Raw genomic sequence first — 20,521 nt, 5'->3', positions numbered from 1 at the left:
GCAGCATGTTATTAATCTGTGGTGACATGAATAGTTTTATGAATGTTGTGGTGACATTTGGATGATGTCTGTAGAAGGCTGACATCATGATGATCCACAATAACACAATTACAGTCACTCTACTCATTTTAGAGAAAAGCTCATTGATTATGACACAGTAATGTTGAGCTGCACATTAAAACCTGAACACATCTGATTGGATTATAAATCTATTTTTATCTGCATCATTTATTCTTTATTCAGATTGAGTCGCTGCTGGTTGTCAGGGATCAGCTGTACTTCTCTAGCCTCAGCTCTGAAGTCCAACCCCTCCCATCTGAGAGATGGGAGGGGTTGGACCACCTGGGTCAACCACCTGAAGGATTCAGACGTGAAGCTGCTGTGGGATCTGAAGGAGAGTCCACACTGCAGACTGGAGACTCTGAGGTCAGTAGAGGGTTTCAGCAGTATTGTACTGAACATAGTTAGTATCAGAGAAAGATCCAGTATTTCCTGTAAACCTCCGACCTTCTCAGTGAAGCTGTGAGAGGAGAATGGTGACAGAAACACAGACAGAGAACAGTCAGCCAATCAGATCAGCCAGAACCTTGTTGTGATCATGTGTATGAGTTTTTGTGTTCATGTCTCCAGGAAATAAATGAGGATTACAGCTGACAGCATCACAACATGTACAGACAGCTGTCCTCATTCATCACATCTGATCTCAAAGTGTTTGTTCTCTCATTTCAACACTAAACATTTGATCAGTTCATCTTTGTCACAGCTCTGAGATCAGTCTGACTGAAGCCTCTTGTTTCATAGAACCATCATTACATTCAGTAACCATGTGGTCTTTCTACAGATCAGAAGCTGCTGAAGTCCAGAGTTTACAGCTGATGTTTCACTGCTCAGGCTTTAACATCACATATATATCTGTCCATCTGTTTGTTCTCTCCACATGTTTCATAACTGACTCCATATTTACACATTTGTAATATTTAAAAGTAAATATAATGTGACTGAGAGAAGGCTCTTTCAGTCAATGGAGAGTGGTGATTGTTTCCCCCTCAGGGGGAATGGGCTGACTGACAGCTAAACTTCTGTTGTCCGTCTTCTCTCATCAGGTGGTAGTGATCTCCAGTAAAGTCCAGTCCAGCATGGTCCCTGTGTGTTCCTCTGGATCTCTGGATCAGAGTATCATCAGAGTATGTGGGCTGCTCTGCTGCTGCTCTGTCCTTCTACACCATGGGTCTCAAACTCGCTGGCCAATTGTGGCCCTCATGACGATATTTTGTGGCCCCGACCTTGATATGAAAGTTTAATGTGAGTTTTATATGTGTATATGTGTGTTATATGTGTGTTTGTATATGTTTTACTGTGTTGTGTGTGGAAGGTCCCTTTAATTACTTTTTTGGTAATTTTGTGTCTTTTTAAAAAATGTCTTTTTTTAATAGTTTTGTGTCTTTTTTTAATAATTTTGTGTCTTTTTAAAAAAAAGTTTGTGTCTTTTTTGGTAATTTTGTGTTTTTTTTTGATCATCTTTGTTTTAAAAAAATAATTTTGGGTCTTTTTTTGGTCATTTTCATTCTTTTTTAAGTAATTTAGTTTTTTAAATTTTGGGTCTTTTTAAATAATTTTGTGTATTTGGTCATTTAGTGTCTTTTTTGGTCATTTTGTGTCTTTTTTTGGGTCATTTTGTGGGTTTTTTGTGTCATTTAGTGTATTTTTTTTTACATCATTTTGTGTCTTTTTTGGTAATTCTGTGTATTTTGTGGTCATTTTGTGTCTTTTTTAAAGTAATTTCGTTATTTTTCTGTCATTTAGTGTCTTCTTTTAGTAATTTTGTGTCTTTTTGGTCATTTTGATACTGCCTCCAGCGGCCCCCAGGTAATTTGAGTTTGAGACCCCTGTTCGACACAGTCTCTGCAGACACACTGAGACTCCTCCTCCAACTGAAGACCTTACGACAACTATAAATCTGCAGCATTTTAAATGTCCTCTCTGTGCTTGTCACTGTGTTACATTATGTTGCAGCTCCACCTTGTGGAATTATAGAGAATTAAAGTTCTGATTATTACTACAAACTGTAGACATTTTTCAAAGTGTAACACCTGCAGAAAGGAAAAGGAAAAGGCAGATAAAAGGACAGTGTCCAAGTTATTTGAGTAAATCTATTAGCTATTGTATGAAATCTAACTTTCTGGTATTTCCCAACAGATTGTGTTTTGGTAGAAAACTAAAGAACTGCAAAGTCGGCTGATAATTAAATTGGCTTTGTCCCTATGAGTGACTTCCTTTCACCTTGTCATGTGAGCCCTGTTCAAATAAAAATACTGATTACAGTAGTTTTCTGTTTCTGAAATATCACTGGATTCTAGTGAAAATATAGTGCTGTTTGTTGTTTGTAACACTTGAACACCAGAACATTTTAATGACATGTTGTATCAGCCTTTTTTTCTTCTGATGTGAAATAATAAAAATATAACATAAAAACTTTGAACCTAAGTTTGATTTTTTAGAGTAAGATAATGTACATTCCTGTTCGTTTTAAAATGTATAAAAACAAATCCTGATGTATACATCTTGTCTTTCTTCAAAAGTGATATAAATCTCCAGCTTGTATAAATAAGACTTTCCTGCATTTTGGTGTAAATTAAGCCTATTTATTTGAATTATCTCTGTGGACTTTTTTTGTGGAAGTTTTGAGAGCTGCTCAGTTCTCAGGCTGTCTAAGAATAAACATCAATGATTCTGAATGTTTAAATCTTAACTGTTGTGAGCCTTCTAATGTGGAAAAACTACATTTCAGGTGTGAAAGAAGTTCAGTTCAGGTGAGAGTGTGTGTGTACGTGAGTCAGAGACACACCCCAGTGTGGAGATAATATCCAGGTAAACATTATGCAGTACAAAGGTCACATTTATTGCCGTCAGTTGAGACACTCCTGATTTGTATTGTGCTTTTATTGTAACTCGGACGACTTAGATTAATTCAGACGTCGCTCGTTGAGGAACAATGGTGACGCTGGGTAAGTTTTACATCATTACTCATATTATTTCACTGTCGGGTTCTGGTTTATTACGTTAAAGTAAACAGATTTACTGGAAAATGACTCCTCACCCTCTGAACCGGGATAAAAAATCATGTTTTCTTTAATCAATTGCCAATAATACACCGTTCATCATAGAGAGAAACTAAAAACAGGCGTCGTCTTTCCAACAGTCCTTGAACGCATCAAAGGTTATGAAAGTTTGAAAAAGTAACCAAAACAAAGCTTAACCCTTTATGGGGTGAAGAACTATATTTGGTAACTTCAGTGGATATCAAAATGGGGTCTCCATGTCTCTCTGTTTGGTCGTAGAACCACATGGATTTCTTCCAGATAATCAGCAAAGGTTCCAGACTGGTTCCTGACCGGTTCCAGACTGGTCCCTGACTGGTTCCAGACTGGTTCCAGACCGGTTCATGACTGGTTCCAGATTGGTTCCAGACTGGTTCCAGACTGGTTCCAGACAGATTCCAGACTGGTTCCAGACTGGTTCCAGACCGGTTCCAGACTGGTTCCTGACCGGTTCCGGACCGGTTGCAGACCGGTTCCAGACTGGTCCCTGATTGGTTCCAGACTGGTTCCTGACTGGTTCCTGACCGGTTCCAGACTGGTTCCAGACCGGTTCCAGACCGGTCCCTGACTGGTTCCAGACTGGTTCCTGACTGGTTCCTGACCAGTTCCTGACCGGTTCCTGACCGGTTCCTGACCGGTCCCTGACTGGTTCCAGACTGGTTCCTGACTGGTTCCAGACTGGTTCCAGACCGGTTCCTGACTGGTTCCAGATTGGTTCCAGACAGGTTCCTGACTGGTCCCTGACTGGTTCCAGACTGGTTCCTGACTGGTTCCAGACTGGTTCCAGACCGGTTCCTGACTGGTTCCAGATTGGTTCCAGACTGGTTCCAGACTGGTTCCAGACAGATTCCAGACTGGTTCCAGACCGGTTCCTGACCGGTTTCTGACTTGTTCCAGACCGGTTCCAGACCGGTTCCAGACCGGCCAGTAAAACCAGTAAAACCACTTCCAGAGGAAAAAGGAACATCACAATAATGCCTCAATAAAAATATAGTGATGTCATATATTTAGATGTTTCTTAGTAAAGAGAACAGTAAGGAGACCCAGTTAAAATGTATCAATAAATGTATACATAAATATGTCATAAATAATCAATGATTAATGTATGATTAACTAAATTAAAGTTGATAGAACTGATAAATATAATTACTCGATTAAACAAAATATAATAAATAGGACATAAATGTATATGATGAATTCATTCCTAAATGTTCCTTTCCTTTACTCTTCCTTATATCTATTTTTACTGTGATAAAAACAAAAAACCCTTCTTCATCTTTGTGAGGGGCATTTTGTGGTGTCTTCTCTTCTTTTTGTTTTATTTTTTCCACCACAAACCACTGAGTCACACACTGGAGCAGCTGGAGCCAAAAGCTGCTTTTCTAAGTTTTTACTAAGAGTATGATGGGAAAAAACTGCTAAAAGAATCTAGTTGTAGTCTTGTAAATAGTTCCACAGTCTGCCTAAAATCTCAGTGTGAGGCTAAAAACTCTAACTCTTGTCTTTAGATGTGAGCTGATAGAGTCTTTTCCAAATCTTTTCAAAGTCTTTTGATGTTTCGGGAGCATAACACACTGAATGTGTGTCAGTGCCTCAAACAACCTCAGTGCAAAATAAATCTGAGCTATCCCTTTAAAAGTGGAGCAGTGAGGCGACGCGTCAGTGTCATCGGCTGCGTAAATGCGTCATTTTACGCAATGTACGGACGTCGATGAGTCGGAAGTTGGGAATAAAAACTGCTGAAAGAAAGTTCTCTGCCGCGTTTGCTGTAAAGCCTTCTCCACATTTATATACAGTCTATGCTTCTACACAGTGTAAGTTCAGAGACTCCTCCTCCATCTCTCTGTCTGAGGAGGAGGAGGAGGAGGAGGAGGAGGCATTGTGTCTGTGCCTGCTTGGGTTTGTTGCTGAGAGTTGATTAAACTACTTCAGGGACGGGCAACTGGAGGCCCGGGGGCCGCATTTGGGCCGCACCCTCACTTGAAGTGGCCCTCAGTACAACTACATGCATTTGAGCATGAAATCTTAAAAGTTCAGTGTAAAAATGCACAAAATGACTTCTTGTAATTAATGTTGGTCTGCTGTTCTTGCACTGAAAAAAAAAGAAAAGAAATCACAGTAAGTGGTTATTTTTTATTTGCTTCAAACCTTTTGTACTCCTATTTATACTGTTATACATGCATTTGAGCATGAAATATGTTAAGTTACTGCACTGTAAACATATTTAAAATGTCAGTTTCATCATATCTGGTTAAGTGCACGCTCCTATATGTGGCCCTGTGGTAGTGGACATGATAAACTGTGGCCCCCTGCAGCATTTAAGTTGCCCATCCCTGAACTACTACTACTGAAAAAAAAAACTTTCAGGGATACTTAAATTATATTTTTAGTAGAAGTTGATTTCCTCACAGAGGGCTAAACTTGAGGTTACACTGTTTTTTTTGTATTCCTCTAGAATGTCCATTGAATTGTACTTTGTTTTTCATTATTTATGTTGTCTGATTGCTAAATGTAGATTTATAATTACCTTCCTTTTACTTGAACAAGCTCCTGCATCACATTTTATTTTGCAGAGACTGTTAAACACTTTCAGAGAAGATGATTGAATGTAGTATTGAAATATAAATGACAAGTTTTTAAAATGTATTTGGGGTAAATTCTTTGTTATATTAATCGATTAAAAATTTTTTTGTTAGGTGCAGCCCTATAAAATAGTGATATTAGTGTCAGAATGTCTTTATTCTCCATGTGTCATTTAAAATAAACCAGATCCTGTTAAAAACATTAACGGTCAACGGTCTCGTGACAAATATTTATTGAAAATCTGTTTTTTTTTCCCGCCGTGTGGTTGAATCCATCAGCCACTGTTCTGCGGCTAAATTATTGTTCAGACTTTGTTGTGAGTGTCTGTCTGTGTTGTACAGAACAAGAATAACATTTTGATAAAACTCATAAAATGAATACCTTTAGTTTTATTTTAATACTTGGTCATGAAAATAATAATATTCTTCTCTTCCAGCAGATACTGGTCTGCAGGAGGTTTCAGATGAACGTTAGATCAGTCTGAGGAGGAGATGTGAACATGTGACTGAAGGAAGTGATGCAACAGGAAGTGGAACCCTCCTCAACAGGATCTACACTGAGCTCTACATCACAGAGGGACAGAGTGAATGTGAACAACTGGGGTACAGTACATGCAGTACAGGTTGTGTCTCTGACTGAAGTCCAGGAGGTGATTGGTGACAGTGTTTTATTACTGAATTAAATAGCATTGCACCATATAACTTAATACAGCCTCAGTTAAACATATGAATCTAACCAAAGGTCTGTTTTATGGCCCAGGATCTCTGTTAAATATTAACATGTTGTGTCAGTATTTAACACAAAGAGCTAGGTTCTTTTAGGCAGCTGCTATACTGATATTCAACCTTTAACATTTAAAAGTAGAAACCCGATTGCAAAGCCAAAATACATTTTCTGTAGAAAGTTTCATGCTCAGTAGTCAGATGCCTGAAATGTCCATTTTATTTAATGATTAATTACCAATTTAACATGAGAAGCTTTTGAAACTAGATTAAACTAAATTAAGAGGCCAATTACATATACCTGCATGAGTCTTGAAACTTGGAAACTTGTTTCCTTTACGTGTTCTTTATTCACATTATCTGTTGCTGTTTTCCCTCAGACTGACTTCAGATCAGAAGATGAGTGGTTGTGTGGAGGAAGAGGAGGACGGAGCAGAGTCTGTAGTATCCGGCTGTCTGTCTGTGAAGAGTGACCAGTCCAAAGATTTTCCTCTGGACCTCAGTAATGAACCTGGACCCTCAGACACAAAGTAAGACCTGATGCTAACTAATTTATTTTTTGTGTATATTGTATTTATATGTCTTAGAATGCTGGTCTGCCTCAATGTTTGGACCATTTCTAACCTAATTTCAAACATAAATAACTCAAGTTCAACTGAACGGGGCACAACCAATAAAGGGCATAACTAACTCTCTCTAATATCTCTAATAAGGAGCTTATTATGTGAAGTAACTTGCAGAAAGTGATTCCCCTACCATTATATGAGGGGGGGTGGCCCACCCCCCCAAACAGCACCCCCCGCCCCCCTTGACGATCAAGTTAATTTTATTGTCTATATTGCGCCAAATCAGAGACACATGAATGCCTCCTTATCTGTATCAGTCCTGTCCCACATCAGCTCTCCGTGTGCATGTGTGCACGCCGAACTAAATACCATCCACCTGTCCGGGCCGGTCACAGGTGATCCAAACCGATCCAAACACACTGTTGCATGCGGCGTTCGGTTAGCATTAGCTGACAATTAAAGTTGTTTTAATCAACGGTCTGAATTACTTCCTGTCGCTAAACACATGCTGCTTTCAAAATAAGAGCACAGTGTGTTAACAGAATCCACCACAGAATTTACATGAAGACTGTCAAAATAAGATGCCTTAAATAAAACATACAAGAACCTTTATTCTCCTTTACAATAATTCATTAAAATATGCAATGATTAAGATCAGTGTATATAATGGAATAGTGGCATTAGAATCTGCGAGAGGCCACTAAATTTGGGCTTTGACTGAAAATGTAATGTTAGGTGTTTTCTCTCATTTAGATCTCAACAACAATCAACAAATCATTTTAGTTATCACGGAATGTCTTCACAGGGGGAAGAAGAGGAGTGATGTTTGTGAGGAGGAGCAGCCGTCCTGCTGTGCTTTGTGTCAGGACGTCCTGAAGGATCCCGTCTCTACCAGCTGTGGACATTGGTTCTGCAGATGGTGCATCAGCTCATACTGGGACCAGTCTGCTTCACCAGGAGACTCCTCCTGTCCCCAGTGTGGACAAACATCCAGAACCAGTAAGAGTATCAATCTTTCTGTTTCATTTCTGAATACAGGACCTGTTTGAACATGGATATTTTAAATAAGTATTAATACCTTCATGTTTTAAGCCCACCCAAATTATAATTGTCTGCTATAACATACAAAAGCCAAACCCAAAATAAATAAATGTATATTCAGTATATTTTGTTTTGATGAGATCACCTCCTGTCTTTGTATCAACCACCAGAATGCTGTTTTTTTTGTCTATGGATACAAAACTATAAATCTGGCTCTATTTTTTTTAAATATACTTTTTTGGCCATCTTTAAGGCTTTATTGACAGTGACAGACAGAGGGGAAGACATGCGGGAATAGGCTAAGGGTCGGATTCAAAAATCGTTTCGTCCATCATAAATAAATAAAGTTAAAAAAAAGCTGATAATGTTACCATATAAAAGCTACTCTCTTGCAGCTTTTACATGTTATTATTATTATTATTATTATTATTATTGATTTTCATCGCTGTTCATTGTAACATTTTGTTTTTACATGTATGTTTTCTTTGTTGTTGTTTTTTGGATTTTTTTTCTAGTGCCTGGTGGTCTGCAGGAGGTTTTAGATGAACATAAGATCAGTCTGAGGAGGAGATGTGAACGTGTGACTGAAGGAAGTGATGCAACAGGAAGTGGAACCCTCAAGAGGATCTACACTGAGCTCTACATCACAGAGGGACAGAGTGAAGAGGTTAATACCCAACATGAGGTGAGGCAGCTGGAGACAGCTTCCAAGAAGAAGACCGTCCACGACGCTCCAATCAGGTGCCAGGACATCTTTAAAGCCTTACCTGACCAACAGGGACCCATCAGAGTGGTTCTGACGAACGGCGTTGCTGCCGTTGGAAAAACCTTCTCGGTGCAGAAGTTCAGTCTGGACTGGGCAGAGGGTTTGGAGAACCAAGATGTCAGTGTGGTGGTTCTGCTTTCATTCAGGGAGCTGAACTTGATCAGAGATGAGCAGTACAGTCTTCTGGAGCTGCTCCATGTTTTCCATCCAACATTACAGAAGGTCACAGCAGAGAAGCTCGCCGTCTCTAAACTTGTGTTCATCTTTGACGGCCTGGATGAAAGCAGACTTTCTCTGGATTTCACCAACAAGGAGGTTGTGTCTGATGTCACACAGAAGTCATCGGTCAACGTGCTGCTGACAAACCTCATCGAGGGGAATCTGCTTCCCTCGGCTCTCGTCTGGATAACTTCCCGACCCGCGGCGGCCAATCAGATCCCTCCTGTGTGTGTCGACAGGGTGACAGAAGTACGAGGCTTCACTGACGCCCAGAAGGAGGAGTACTTCAGGAGGAGGGTCAGTGATGAAGAGCGCTCCAGCACAATCATCTCACACATCCAGACATCCAGGAGCCTCCACATCATGTGTCAGATCCCAGTCCTCTGCTGGATCACTGCTACAGTTCTGGACCACATGTTGACTACAGAGCAGAGAGGAGAGCTGCCCAAGACTCTGACTAACCTGTACTCACACTTCCTGCTGGTTCAGACAAAGAAGAAGAAGCAGAAGTATGATGAGGGACATGAGACGAGTCCACAGGAGCTGATGGAGGCTGACAGAGAAGTTCTTCTGAAGCTGGGGAGGCTGGCGTTTGAACAGCTGCAGGAAGGAAACATCATGTTCTACCAAGAAGACCTGGAGCGCTGTGGTCTCCATTTCACAGAGGCCTCGGTGCAATCTGAGATCTTCAGAAGAGAGTCTGTAATCTTCCAGAAAACAGTCTACTGCTTCGTTCATCTGAGCGTTCAGGAGTTTCTGGCTGCAGTCTACATGTTCCACTGTTACACCACCAGGAACACAGAGGTACTGGAGGCTTTTCTGGGGAAATACTGGGGATCATCTCTGGATGACTTCCTTAGAACAGCCATGAATAAATCTCTTGTAAGTAAAAATGGCCACCTGGACCTGTTTGTCCGCTTCCTTCATGGCCTCTCTCTGGAGTCCAACCAGAGACTGTTAGGAGGCCTGCTGGGTCAGACAGACAACAGTCCAGAAGTCATCCAGAGAGCCATCAACAACCTGAAGGAGATGAACACTGAGGAGCTCTCTCCTGACAGAAGCATCAACATCTTCCACTGTCTGACGGAGATGAACGACCTCTCAGTACATCAGGAAATCCAAGAGTTCCTGAAGTCAGAGAACAGATCAGAGAAGGATCTCTCTGAGATCCACTGTTCAGCTCTGGCCTACATGCTGCAGATGTCAGAGGAGGTTCTGGATGAGTTGGACCTGGAGAAGTACAAGACCTCAGAGGAGGGAAAACTGAGACTGCTTCCAGCTGTGAGGAACTGCAGAAAAGCTGTGTAAGTCCAGATGTTATTTACACTACAAGTCAGTATAATGAGTACAACACAATTATGTGTTCGATGTTGTTGACGTGTTTCAGATGTTGCAAGAGCAAAAAAAAAGTTGTTACTTTTCAGTTGGTTGTGTTTAAAGGTTTCAAGTTAATGTTGACAGTTGTATTTGTTTCTAGTAATTGTTACATTTTACGTAGAAATGACACAGTGACAACGTTTTCCCATCATCAGTAACATACATTTTACTGATGATATATATATATATATATGTATTATTAGCTGATTGACAAAGGAAGCTAGCTATTATTACATACTTTGTTTGTTAGTCCAACAGCAGGAAGGCCTGAAAAAATGTGCATATTATAAAGGAACAACTTCCTGCAGGTTGCAGTCAGAACTCAAAGTGTTGCATATCTCTAACCTGGAAACAGACATGGGATCAGAAATGATGAAAGTCTAAATGTAACATTATTTTCTCTCTCTTCAGACTAGTTTGTCTTTCTAAATAGTTTTGTTATCAAATGCATGAAATAAATATAAATTGTCCTCTTTCTGATAACATGATTTGTCATCTATGTGCAATGAAAGAATCCCTGCCTGTGGACTCTCAGAGACCCACTTTGAAATTGTGGCCTCAGCTCTGAAGTCCAAGCCCTCCCATCTGAGGGAGCTGGACCTGGATCACAACTACAATGTAAAGGATTCAGGAGTGAAGCAGCTGTGTGCCGGACTGGAGAGTCCGAACTGCAGACTGGAGACTCTGAGGTCAGACTACATTTCTTTTTTTTCTCCTGTGCTAACTTGAACAAAAGGAACTCTTTAATAATACTTAACAATGTATGATAATATCAAATATTTTGTAATTAAGTTATTTCTGTGAGAAAACAGCCTTCTGAGCACCTTTGCAGCATCATATTGATGCAAATTGGTGCACATTACACATTCCAGCCCAAAAATATATTAGTTAATTGTGAAATTTCTCACAGCCAAAGACCTTTGGATTGCAACAAGAAATCTAGACTACACTGGAAACATCTCTGTTTACCTGAAACTAATATCATGCTTGAGCAGTATTTTGTGTTTGACCATTTTTCCTGGTTCAATTGAGGAACAGTGACCAACAGAAATAATAATAATAATATGGACCTCTTATTTTAATGACAATAACTGCTGAGCTACCAAATTTTGACTGAGAGCACCAGGTTATTAATCTGTGTTCACATGAATAGTCTTATGAATGTGGTGAAATTTGTCAGAACGACAGAAAGTCACTCCACTCATTTTAGAAAAAACTCTTCGATGAGGACATAGTAATGTTGAGTGACACATTTGAAACTAAAACATTTGTAATTGGCTAATTTTTGTATCATCATCATAATTTGTTCTTTGTGCAGATTGGGTTCCTGCGGGTTGTCAGAGATCAGCTGTGCTTCTCTGGCCTCAGCTCTGAAGTCCAACCCCTCCCATCTGAGAGAGCTGGAGCTGAAAGCAAACAGCCTGCAGGATTCAGGAGTGAAGCTGCTGTGTGATCTTCTGCAGAGTCCAAACTGCAAACTGGAGACTCTGAGGTCAGACACCATTTTTATACTGGCGTGATGAGATTAGTAAGAATAAAATGCAGGGAATTTGCTGTGGTGTATTGGTGCAAAAGAACAAAAACTGAGTTATTTAAATGAGGGAAAGAGCTGGAATGTGCTGGTTAGATATGGTCATTATCTTGGTGCATTATCTTACTGTTTTGTTTAGTTTTAGTCTCTTTTTACCTTTGTCAATTCTGTATTTTATTGCACTTTTTGCACTTTTATGTGAAGCACTTTGGTGCGGCTCAGCCGTCTGTAAATGCGCTATATAAATAAATTTGACTTTGACTTTGACTTTGACTTACTGTAAACGGAGAGGAGAGGGAGAGTCTCTGGCCTTTTTGCTGCGGGAAAGAAGCTGTTCTGGTGATGAACTGCAGCCTCCTGCTGCCCACTTCAGGTCTTGGTGAGGATGGAGCCCAGGAAGCTGAATGACTCCACTGGGTGACTGGGGAGTCACACAGAGTGATGGGGGCAGGAGAGGCTGGGCTCCACCATCATCTCCACTATTACGATTTCTGTGGTTTTTATTTATTTGGCTGCACAACATGAGTTTGTATAGATGGAAAAAAGAGTTAAAGAGGTGAAGTCATATTGTCTTTATTGAAAAAGCAGCACATTGTCATTGTTAATGAGAGCTCTATTTCACTTTTTCTATTCTCCAGTTTTTAACCTGCATCCTGTTGACTTTAGGTGTTTTCTAAACTTGTTTATTTTAAACCTACTTCATTGTAAGATGTTAAATAATTTCAAACAGGAACTTTGTCTTCTTATGCTACATCTTGATTTTTTCAGATTGTGGGGCTGCAGTTTGTCAGAGATCAGCTGTGCTTCTCTTGCCTCAGCTCTGAAGTCCAACCCCTCCTATCTGAGAGAGCTGCAGCTGAGTGTAAACAAGGTGCAGGATTCAGGAGTGAAGTTGCTGTGTGGTTTTCTGGAGAGTCCAAACTGCAGACTGGAGAGTCTGAGGTCAGTTCACCGACTCTTATTGATCTCATATGTTTAATATGTTTAACAGTTGATTCTTCATCAGCTGATTAGAGCTTTAATACACATGCAACATATGCAGCCATGGTGTCTCAACTCTCCTCTCCTCCCCTCTGTTAGAGCATGGGCTGAAGCGGCAGAACGATGCACGCAATTAAAACAGCCAAGCGCAGAAATTGGCTGTTTAAGATATTTACCTGATGCAGCGGCACAGCACTGTGAGCAAAAAGACAGTAAGGGTAACTTGAAATCTCTGCAAAAGATGAACAGACGACAAAAACAAACACTGAATGGAAATCCGTTTCTTCAGATAACTTTAACAAATCATCCAATGGTGGAGGACAAAAGAGAGAAATTCCCTTGAGACAGTAACAAGGCCAAAGAGAGGGTTTGTTTTTATTGTGCTTTATTTTGTAGAAAAATAACAAATGAGATGGGGGAGGGACCTGAAGGAACAGGCACTTTTTCTTAATGAAAAAGCAAAGATATTCACTTGTCATGCACATACACTGGATTGATTTTAATAACTTTAATGTGCTTAAAGCATGTACAAGTCTTAAATCAGGACTCCGTATCTGCAGATAGTCAATATTAAATGAGGACTTGGGGCGTAAAAGCACGCTCCCTAATTCCAGAGTGATGGTGAAGGCTGACATGATGATCAAAAATAACAGAATCATAACTCTCTGCTCAATTTAGGGAAAACCCCATTGAAAACAACATGTTAAGCTTGCAAATGGAATGATTTCTATCTGCATCATTTATTCTTTCTTCAGATTGAGGAGCTGCAGTTTGTCAGAGATCAGCTGTGCTTCTCTAGCCTCAGCTCTGAACTCCAACCCCTCCCATCTGAGAGAGCTGGAGCTGAGTATAAACAAGCTGCAGGATTCAGGAGTGAAGCTGCTGTGTGATTTTCTGCAGAGTCCAAACTGCAGACTGGAGACTCTGAGGTTAGACACCATTTTTACTTCTAAAAGCAATAAAATAATTTCACACGGGCAGAAACTAACTAGCCGTCACTCAAACAATATATGACTACACCTTCCGTTTCAACAACCTCAGTTTTAAGGGCAGCTACAAGCCAGCAGCAAAATATAGGGAACCTTGTGTGCTCTTAACAGTAGTCTTGGTGTCAAACTAGCTAATGTTACCAATTTTTCAAAAGTGACTGCAACGTTATTTCACCAGCTCTCTTTTCTAAAACTGCCTAGCAAGCCGTTGTAGCACAAGGATAGTGTTTCGATGAGTGTGGAGAAGATGATGGAGTTAAGCAGGTTCTTTTAAAGTCTACAATTCTACAATGTCATTTAGCAGATGCTTTTATCCAAAGCGACATACAAATGAGAGTTAATACAACACAAGCAAGGATGAAGTCATGAAACATAGCAAGAGTAAGTGCCGTGGGTTAAGTTTGAGTCCATTAGGGCACAAGTGCTATTAGGTTGCTAGAGTGGTCAGTGCGAAAATTGTCTTAGTCATCAGTGTAGATCAAGTGTGAAGGTGTTCAATAAAGAGTTGGGTCTTCAGTCTCTTCTTAAATATTGAATAGAACAGTTACAGAACTAACTATTTAGTGTGGAAGGAACAACCATTTGGAGCAGAACAAATTCTGAAAACATTTGATTTTACAATCTGAAAGAGTTCTGAGGAAACTACTGTCTTTTAAAGTTGTAATGGTTGAGTTTTTTTATCTTTCAGATTGTTGGACTGCAGTTTGTCAGAGATCAGCTGTGCTTCTCTGGCCTCAGCTCTGAAGTCCAACCCCTCCAGTCTGACAAAGCTGGACCTGAGCTTCAACGAGCTGCAGGATTCAGGAGTGAAGCTGCTGTGTGATCTTCTGGAGAGTCCAAACTGCAGACTGAAGACTCTTGAGTAAGTAGATGTTTGGAGTCAGTCCATGCTGGTTTCAGTAGCTTTGTACTGAACACAGTTGGTATCAAATCAGATATCAAGTGTTTCCTGTACACCTTCTTAGTAGGTGCTTTCCTCAGTGAAGCTAGTAATAGGTTCATTCTCTTTCATAGAACCATCATTACATTTAATAACCATATGGTTGAAGTCTGACTGACCAGGGCTCAGTGTAGCCTGGACAGAGACATAGAGCTACTAGTCAAAGCTAATCAAGTGAAAAGTTTTTGTTAGATTCTGTGTGTCTGCTGAGAAGACTGGGAGTCTAGAGTTGTATTCTCAGTGGTGGGTTAATCCACATTTGGTGCACTTGTGAGTATTTGTGGCAGGTGTGTATGAGTCAAAATAAACAACAGTATGTGTGGTAATAAAGAAACATGACACCCAGTTCAACAGTGTAGCTCATTGTTTATTTTTAATATTTTACGGAGTGCAGACCGCTGTAGCCTAAATGGACTACTTCCACTTAGATGAATGGGATAATTTGCGTTTTTACCACAGTATCAGATCTGGTGTGAATTCAGCCTCAATTCAGGCCTGAAGCCTATTTCCCCGCTGCCAGATGAGAGATATGATCTGTCCAGAGAAACATCCTGATGAACAGAGAGACATCCTGATCAGATGCCCCAACCACCTCAGCTGGCCACTCTCAGGAGAGGGCAGCGGCTCTACTCCCAGATGTCTGAGCTCCCCACCCTATCTCTGAGCCTGAGCCTAGACACCCTACAGAGGAAACTCATTTCAGCTGATTGTATCCGCATATCACATTCTGTCAGCCACTATCCAAAGCTCAGCACCATGAAGGGGTCAGAATGTAGATCAAGGGATTCACTTTCTGTCTTGGCTCTCTCTTCACTACAGTGATCAAGCAAATAATTTGAAAGAGTAACATTGTCCTCTAAATCTATCTAATCATTTTTTCTTTCCTCAGACTGATTTACTGCAGTTTGTCAGAGATCAGCTGTGCTTCTCTGGCCTCAACTCTGAAGTCTAACCTCTGCAGTCTGAGAGAGCTGGACCTGGGCTTCAACAAGCTGCAGAATTCAGGAGTGAAGCTTCTGTCGGCTGGACTAGCAAGTCCAAACTGTAGACTGGAGTCTCTTGGGTCAGACTCCATTTCTTTTGTTTCTCTGCAAAACTGTCGTCAGCTCTGAAGACATTATTAAATACTGAATGATTTCAAGCAGGAACTTTGTCTTCAAAAGTCACATCATTTACTCTTTCTTCAGATTGTGGCGCTGCCGTTTGTCAAGGACCAGCTGTACTTCTCTGGCCTCCGCCCTGAAGTCCAACCCCTCCCATCTGAGAGAGCTGGAGCTGAGTACAAACAAGCTGCGGGATTCAGGAGTGAAGCGGCTGTGTGTTGGACTGGAGAGTCCAAACTGCAGACTGGAGACTCTGAGGTGATATTAAACTGATCCACACTGAGTATCTGAAGTCTGTTTGCTTCTTCAGTAAATCAGTCGAATGACTGTGGCAGAGCAGTGTTGAGAAATCCTTGTCCTGAACTGATATTAAACATTAAATTATTTCCTTTGGAACTTTGTATTCTAAACTTATATATTTTTTTCTTCATTCAGATTGAGTATGTGCAGTTTGTTAGGAATCAGCTGTGCTTCTCTGGCCTCAGCTCTGAAGTCCAACCCCTCCCATCTGAGAGAGCTGGAGCTGGCTTCAAACTACCTGCAGGATTCAGACATGAAGCAGCTGTATGATCTTGTGGAGAGTCCAAACTGCAGACTGGAGACTCTTGAGTAGGTAGACGTTTTGAGTCAGTCCATCCTCTAATGTTATTTTGTCTGGATCTTCCCTCCTGGTCGTCCTGTCTTTCTTCCAGGTGGGCTTGGAGTTTTATCAGCTCCTCCGTCACATCTTCTCTCCTCCGTGTTTGAAACACGATCTTCTACTTTGTCGAGTCTCTTTTTAGTTTTTCTGATCTCCTCTTTTATTTCCTGGAGTTGTTGCTTATTGTCTTGTTGAAAGTCTTTTATCTCAGCGAGAATGGTATTCAGGTTTGCCCCCATGTTAGCTTTGTCTTCCTCTCCGCTATCATTAGCCATTAAGCTACAGCTAGCTGGGGACGACTCCGGACTCTGTTTTCCGTGTGTTTCAGCATTCTGTGCAAATAACTTTGGATTTCCTCTGCCTGTCTTGCCCTTAACCATGCTTTTACGTCAGTTTTAAATCGAGTTCATTGAGTTAATGGGCACTCAAGTCCTAGTAGTTGGGGAGACTCTCTCTTAAGCTGCCATCTTGGCCGCTGCTAAACCGGAAACTTGGCAAAAGGAGTTAATTCTCAAACAAGAATACACCCGAGTTGATCTTCGGAAAAGCTTTGCATCTGTTTATATATTGGTATCAAATTATATAACTCTAATTTCCTCCTTTCTGGTGAATCTCCTCCTTATTTTCTAAATTATCACTTTCTCCCTCATTACAACAGTGTCATATCATTTCAATTTGGTAAACTCCACTGGCTGGGCCTGGTCTTACTTTTTTATATATTTTTTAAAAATTTTATAGGCCATTAAACACTCTTTGTATGTGATAAGTGTGTGTTTTGTCGTTACTTTTTACATTAAACCAACTTTTGCTAGTTTAATTCTACCACAAAAGATTGTTTGCACAGCAGGAAAGGGCAAATGATTGAATTGTAGCACCGGTCAGGGTTCAAATTGAGATTCTTGACCTTGTTTCCTGCTGTGGACAGAAGCCAGGCTGAGAGTCTTTGTATTTCTCTGTAGCGCTTCATTTTCACTTCATACTTAAGTGAAATCGGCAGAGAAAATAGACTTGATGTCCAAACTCTCTGCGGGTCTGTGAGCTTTACTTTAACATGAGAGCTGAAAGGAAGAAGGCCACGCTGAAAGCAGCTCCACTTCCTGTCTGAACAGGGCTGAAGTCCCTGCTGACTGACAGCTGATGAAGGGAGTCTCTGTAAACTCTGATTTATCTCTTCTGTTGTCTGTCTTCTCTCATCAGGTGGAAGTGATCTCCAGTAAAGTCCAGTCCACCATCCTCCCTGTGTGTTCCTCTGGATCTGACACTTTGTCCACCTGGACAGGAGGAGAAAACTATAAAAAGTGTGAACTGAATCAAAGTTTCACTGAAGTCTACCAACTGAAACAGGATTCTGTTTTGATTTGTGTGAAGAAATTGTCACTGTTTTAAGCTGCTTTCTTCTTAAATCTTCCTTAAATGGTATTATTACTCTCCAAACTTGAATATTATTATCGTCATGTGCAGACTATATCCTGTTTTTAAAGACTCTGCAAAGCCAGCTGATAACTTTCGGTGGTTTTGTCAAAACCAAAGACCCTAAATCATGTCGTCATGTGATCCATTGTTAAAATAAAATGTTGGTAACCGTCGGTGCAGCAGTTTGTACTTTCATCTCACAGGGTCACAGGTTTGAACCTGGCTTTGTGCTCTTCTGTGTGGAGTCTGCATGTTCTGATCTCTCCTGGTCCTCATGTACATGATAATGATATGAATGAATGCCGACTTTCATTTTTAATATCAGTGTATATACATAAAAAAAAAAATTATGTAAAAGGAATTAAAATAATAGTGATTTCATTGGACAATGAAAAATAATACATAAAAATATTAATTTGGGAAAATGTAGGTAATTTCAAATGAAAAAAAAGAAGTTTAAAGACATGGAAAATGTAAAGGGAAAAAAATATAAATAAATAAAAGCAAATATACATTTATTTTTTCCTATATCAATGAATGCCTACATTGTTTAATATTATTTCTGGCACATAGAATTGTATATTAAATGAATGTTTAAGCTCTTTATTTAGTCTATATTTATTTAGACTTTTGGCAGCTTGTGTTTGTGTGGAAGCTTCTAGAAGTGCTTTAATCTGACAATGAAAATAATACATAAAAATATAAATTAGGATAAAAGAATAGAATAAAAACTAACACAAAAAATTAAGTTTGAGGAGACAAGGGGGGAAATGCAAAGGGACAATAATATATAAATAATAAACAAAAACAGACATTTACATTCATGTTGCATTATATGAATGAATGCCTGCATTTCATTTTTAATATAAGTGTTTATACAAAGACAAAAAAGGAATATAAATAGCAAGGTGCTTTCATTGGACAATGAAAAACAAAAAATATAAATATAAATGGAAAAATAAAGAAGTTTAATGAGAAAGAAGAAAAATGCAAAGGGAAAATAAAATAATTATATACATTAATGTTTTGTTGTACCAATGAATGCCTACATTGTTTAATATTATTTCTGGCACATATAATTGTATATTAAATGAATGTGTAAGCTCTTTATTGAGTCTGTGTTTCTTTATTTAGACTTTTGGCAGCTTGTGTTTGTGTGGAAGCTTCTAGAAGGTTCGATGGATGAGAGCGGAGCGACAACAAACCATCCCGGAGCTGTCTGTTTTTATTGTTTCATTTATAGGAAAGCTCAGAAAACTTTCACTGGGACAAAGTGACCAACTCAGGACTGTTGATAACGAGCTAATGCTAAGCTAGCGGGCTGAAATAGCGGGAACTGTTAGCCAGCTAGCTTAGCCTCCCGTTAGCTAACGTCTTTTATTCTGGATGAACTCTGCCGTGTTGTTCCACCGGCTGTCTTTGGAGAAGAGAGGTAAAAGCTGTGTGTTTCACATGTTATTACAACTGTCAGATAAATTACCCAAACTGAACTTTAGGAGGAGCTGGAAAGTTTTAGTTCATAAGCTTTTATTTTGTATGTCCGTTCAAGTTTATTTTGAAAAGCAGTGAAGGCGGATGTGGTAACCGTTAGCGACAGTAAGGGAAAATGTTCCAGAAACGGTAACTCCCGGTGTTTAGGGTGTAATTGAAGCAGTATGGGAGCGAGCTGAAGGATGTTTTTTACTGCAGTCGAAGAGAAAACACGTTTATTTATTCCATCTATGTGAGTATTTTAAGTTAACTATTAGAAGAAGTTTTATAAAAGTTAGTTAACTTTGGTTGTTAGCAAAGAAATGTAGCTAACGTTAGTGTTAACGGTTAACAGTTTGGTTGTTAGACCGTCTGTTTTTAAAAAGAGGTAAAAGCTGTGTGTTTTCAGCTAAGTTTACTAAACAAGATTATTAAGTTAGCTGCTAACTGTATTTGTCAGCTAGTTACAGTCATTAACAAAACCAAAGTTGGTTTGCTGATAGTTGTTTACTATTAATCTGGTAACTTCTCATAGTTTTAACTGTTTTATCTGCCATCTAAGACATTAAAAACATGTTTAGATCTTCAACAAATCCTCTAATTCACTAACACAAGTAGGTTTAGTAACATTTAGTTAACTATCTTCAGTAATGGGTTTACTCAGCTGGTAACTATTTATACTAAGATAACTTGGTTTTAGATAGCTTTCTAAGCAGTAAACTAACTACATGCAACTGGCAAAATTATTTTTCATCTCGATGTTCAGAGTAGTCTTTTAGGATTCTGCAATAACAGAAATTTCTTTTTTCAGTTGAAGATAAAAAAGTTGTTTTTATCTGTTTGTAAATATATGTTGTTTTATTGTTTTTTAACATATGTATAATGTTGTATGAGACAATAATACAGCTATATCTACGACCAAAACTCCTTTTATTTCAGCTGTTGTAGCAGAAAGAGATGCTCATCATGTTAAAAAGTGAATCTGTGTGAACACCACACACACCCACAAACCTCAGGTAAACTCAGCCTGATTTCCTGTAAATGGAGAGGGGAGGAGCAGCACTGAACAGGTGATCCAGGTG

At 39.6% G+C, this 20,521-nt stretch overlaps 1 protein-coding gene and 1 long non-coding RNA gene across 4 annotated transcripts; both read left to right on the top strand.

Moving 5' to 3' along the window:
• Nucleotides 1-328: 328 nt before the first annotated feature.
• On the top strand, nucleotides 329-2,473 carry LOC131962181 (uncharacterized). Its single transcript, XR_009389916.1, has 3 exons — nucleotides 329-426; nucleotides 1,104-1,302; nucleotides 1,857-2,473. It is a non-coding gene; the product is annotated as an uncharacterized LOC131962181 (long non-coding RNA).
• Nucleotides 2,474-4,828: 2,355 nt separating this feature from the next.
• Nucleotides 4,829-18,808, top strand: LOC131962179 (NACHT, LRR and PYD domains-containing protein 12-like). Of its 3 annotated transcripts, none has more exons than XM_059327146.1 (14): nucleotides 4,829-5,216; nucleotides 6,118-6,330; nucleotides 6,784-6,933; nucleotides 7,775-7,968; nucleotides 8,526-10,299; nucleotides 10,885-11,061; nucleotides 11,691-11,864; nucleotides 12,672-12,845; nucleotides 13,640-13,813; nucleotides 14,562-14,735; nucleotides 15,703-15,876; nucleotides 16,001-16,174; nucleotides 16,352-16,525; nucleotides 17,754-18,808. In XM_059327146.1, exons 3-14 carry the CDS (start codon nucleotides 6,803-6,805, stop codon nucleotides 17,761-17,763), a joined length of 3,504 nt encoding a protein of 1,167 aa, XP_059183129.1. In that variant the 5' UTR covers nucleotides 4,829-5,216; nucleotides 6,118-6,330; nucleotides 6,784-6,802; the 3' UTR covers nucleotides 17,764-18,808. The 3 variants fall into 3 exon arrangements, with proteins under 3 accessions (XP_059183129.1, XP_059183131.1, XP_059183130.1); XM_059327147.1 differs by having other exon boundaries at nucleotides 4,834-4,912; XM_059327148.1 differs by lacking the exons at nucleotides 15,703-15,876; nucleotides 16,001-16,174; nucleotides 16,352-16,525 and having other exon boundaries at nucleotides 6,121-6,330.
• The last annotated feature ends 1,713 nt before the right edge of the window (nucleotides 18,809-20,521 follow it).

Source organism: Centropristis striata, chromosome 23 (assembly GCF_030273125.1).
Source record: "Centropristis striata isolate RG_2023a ecotype Rhode Island chromosome 23, C.striata_1.0, whole genome shotgun sequence".
In the NCBI taxonomy this organism is placed as follows: Eukaryota; Metazoa; Chordata; class Actinopteri; order Perciformes; family Serranidae; genus Centropristis; species Centropristis striata.
This window is presented reverse-complemented; position numbering and strand designations above follow the sequence as displayed.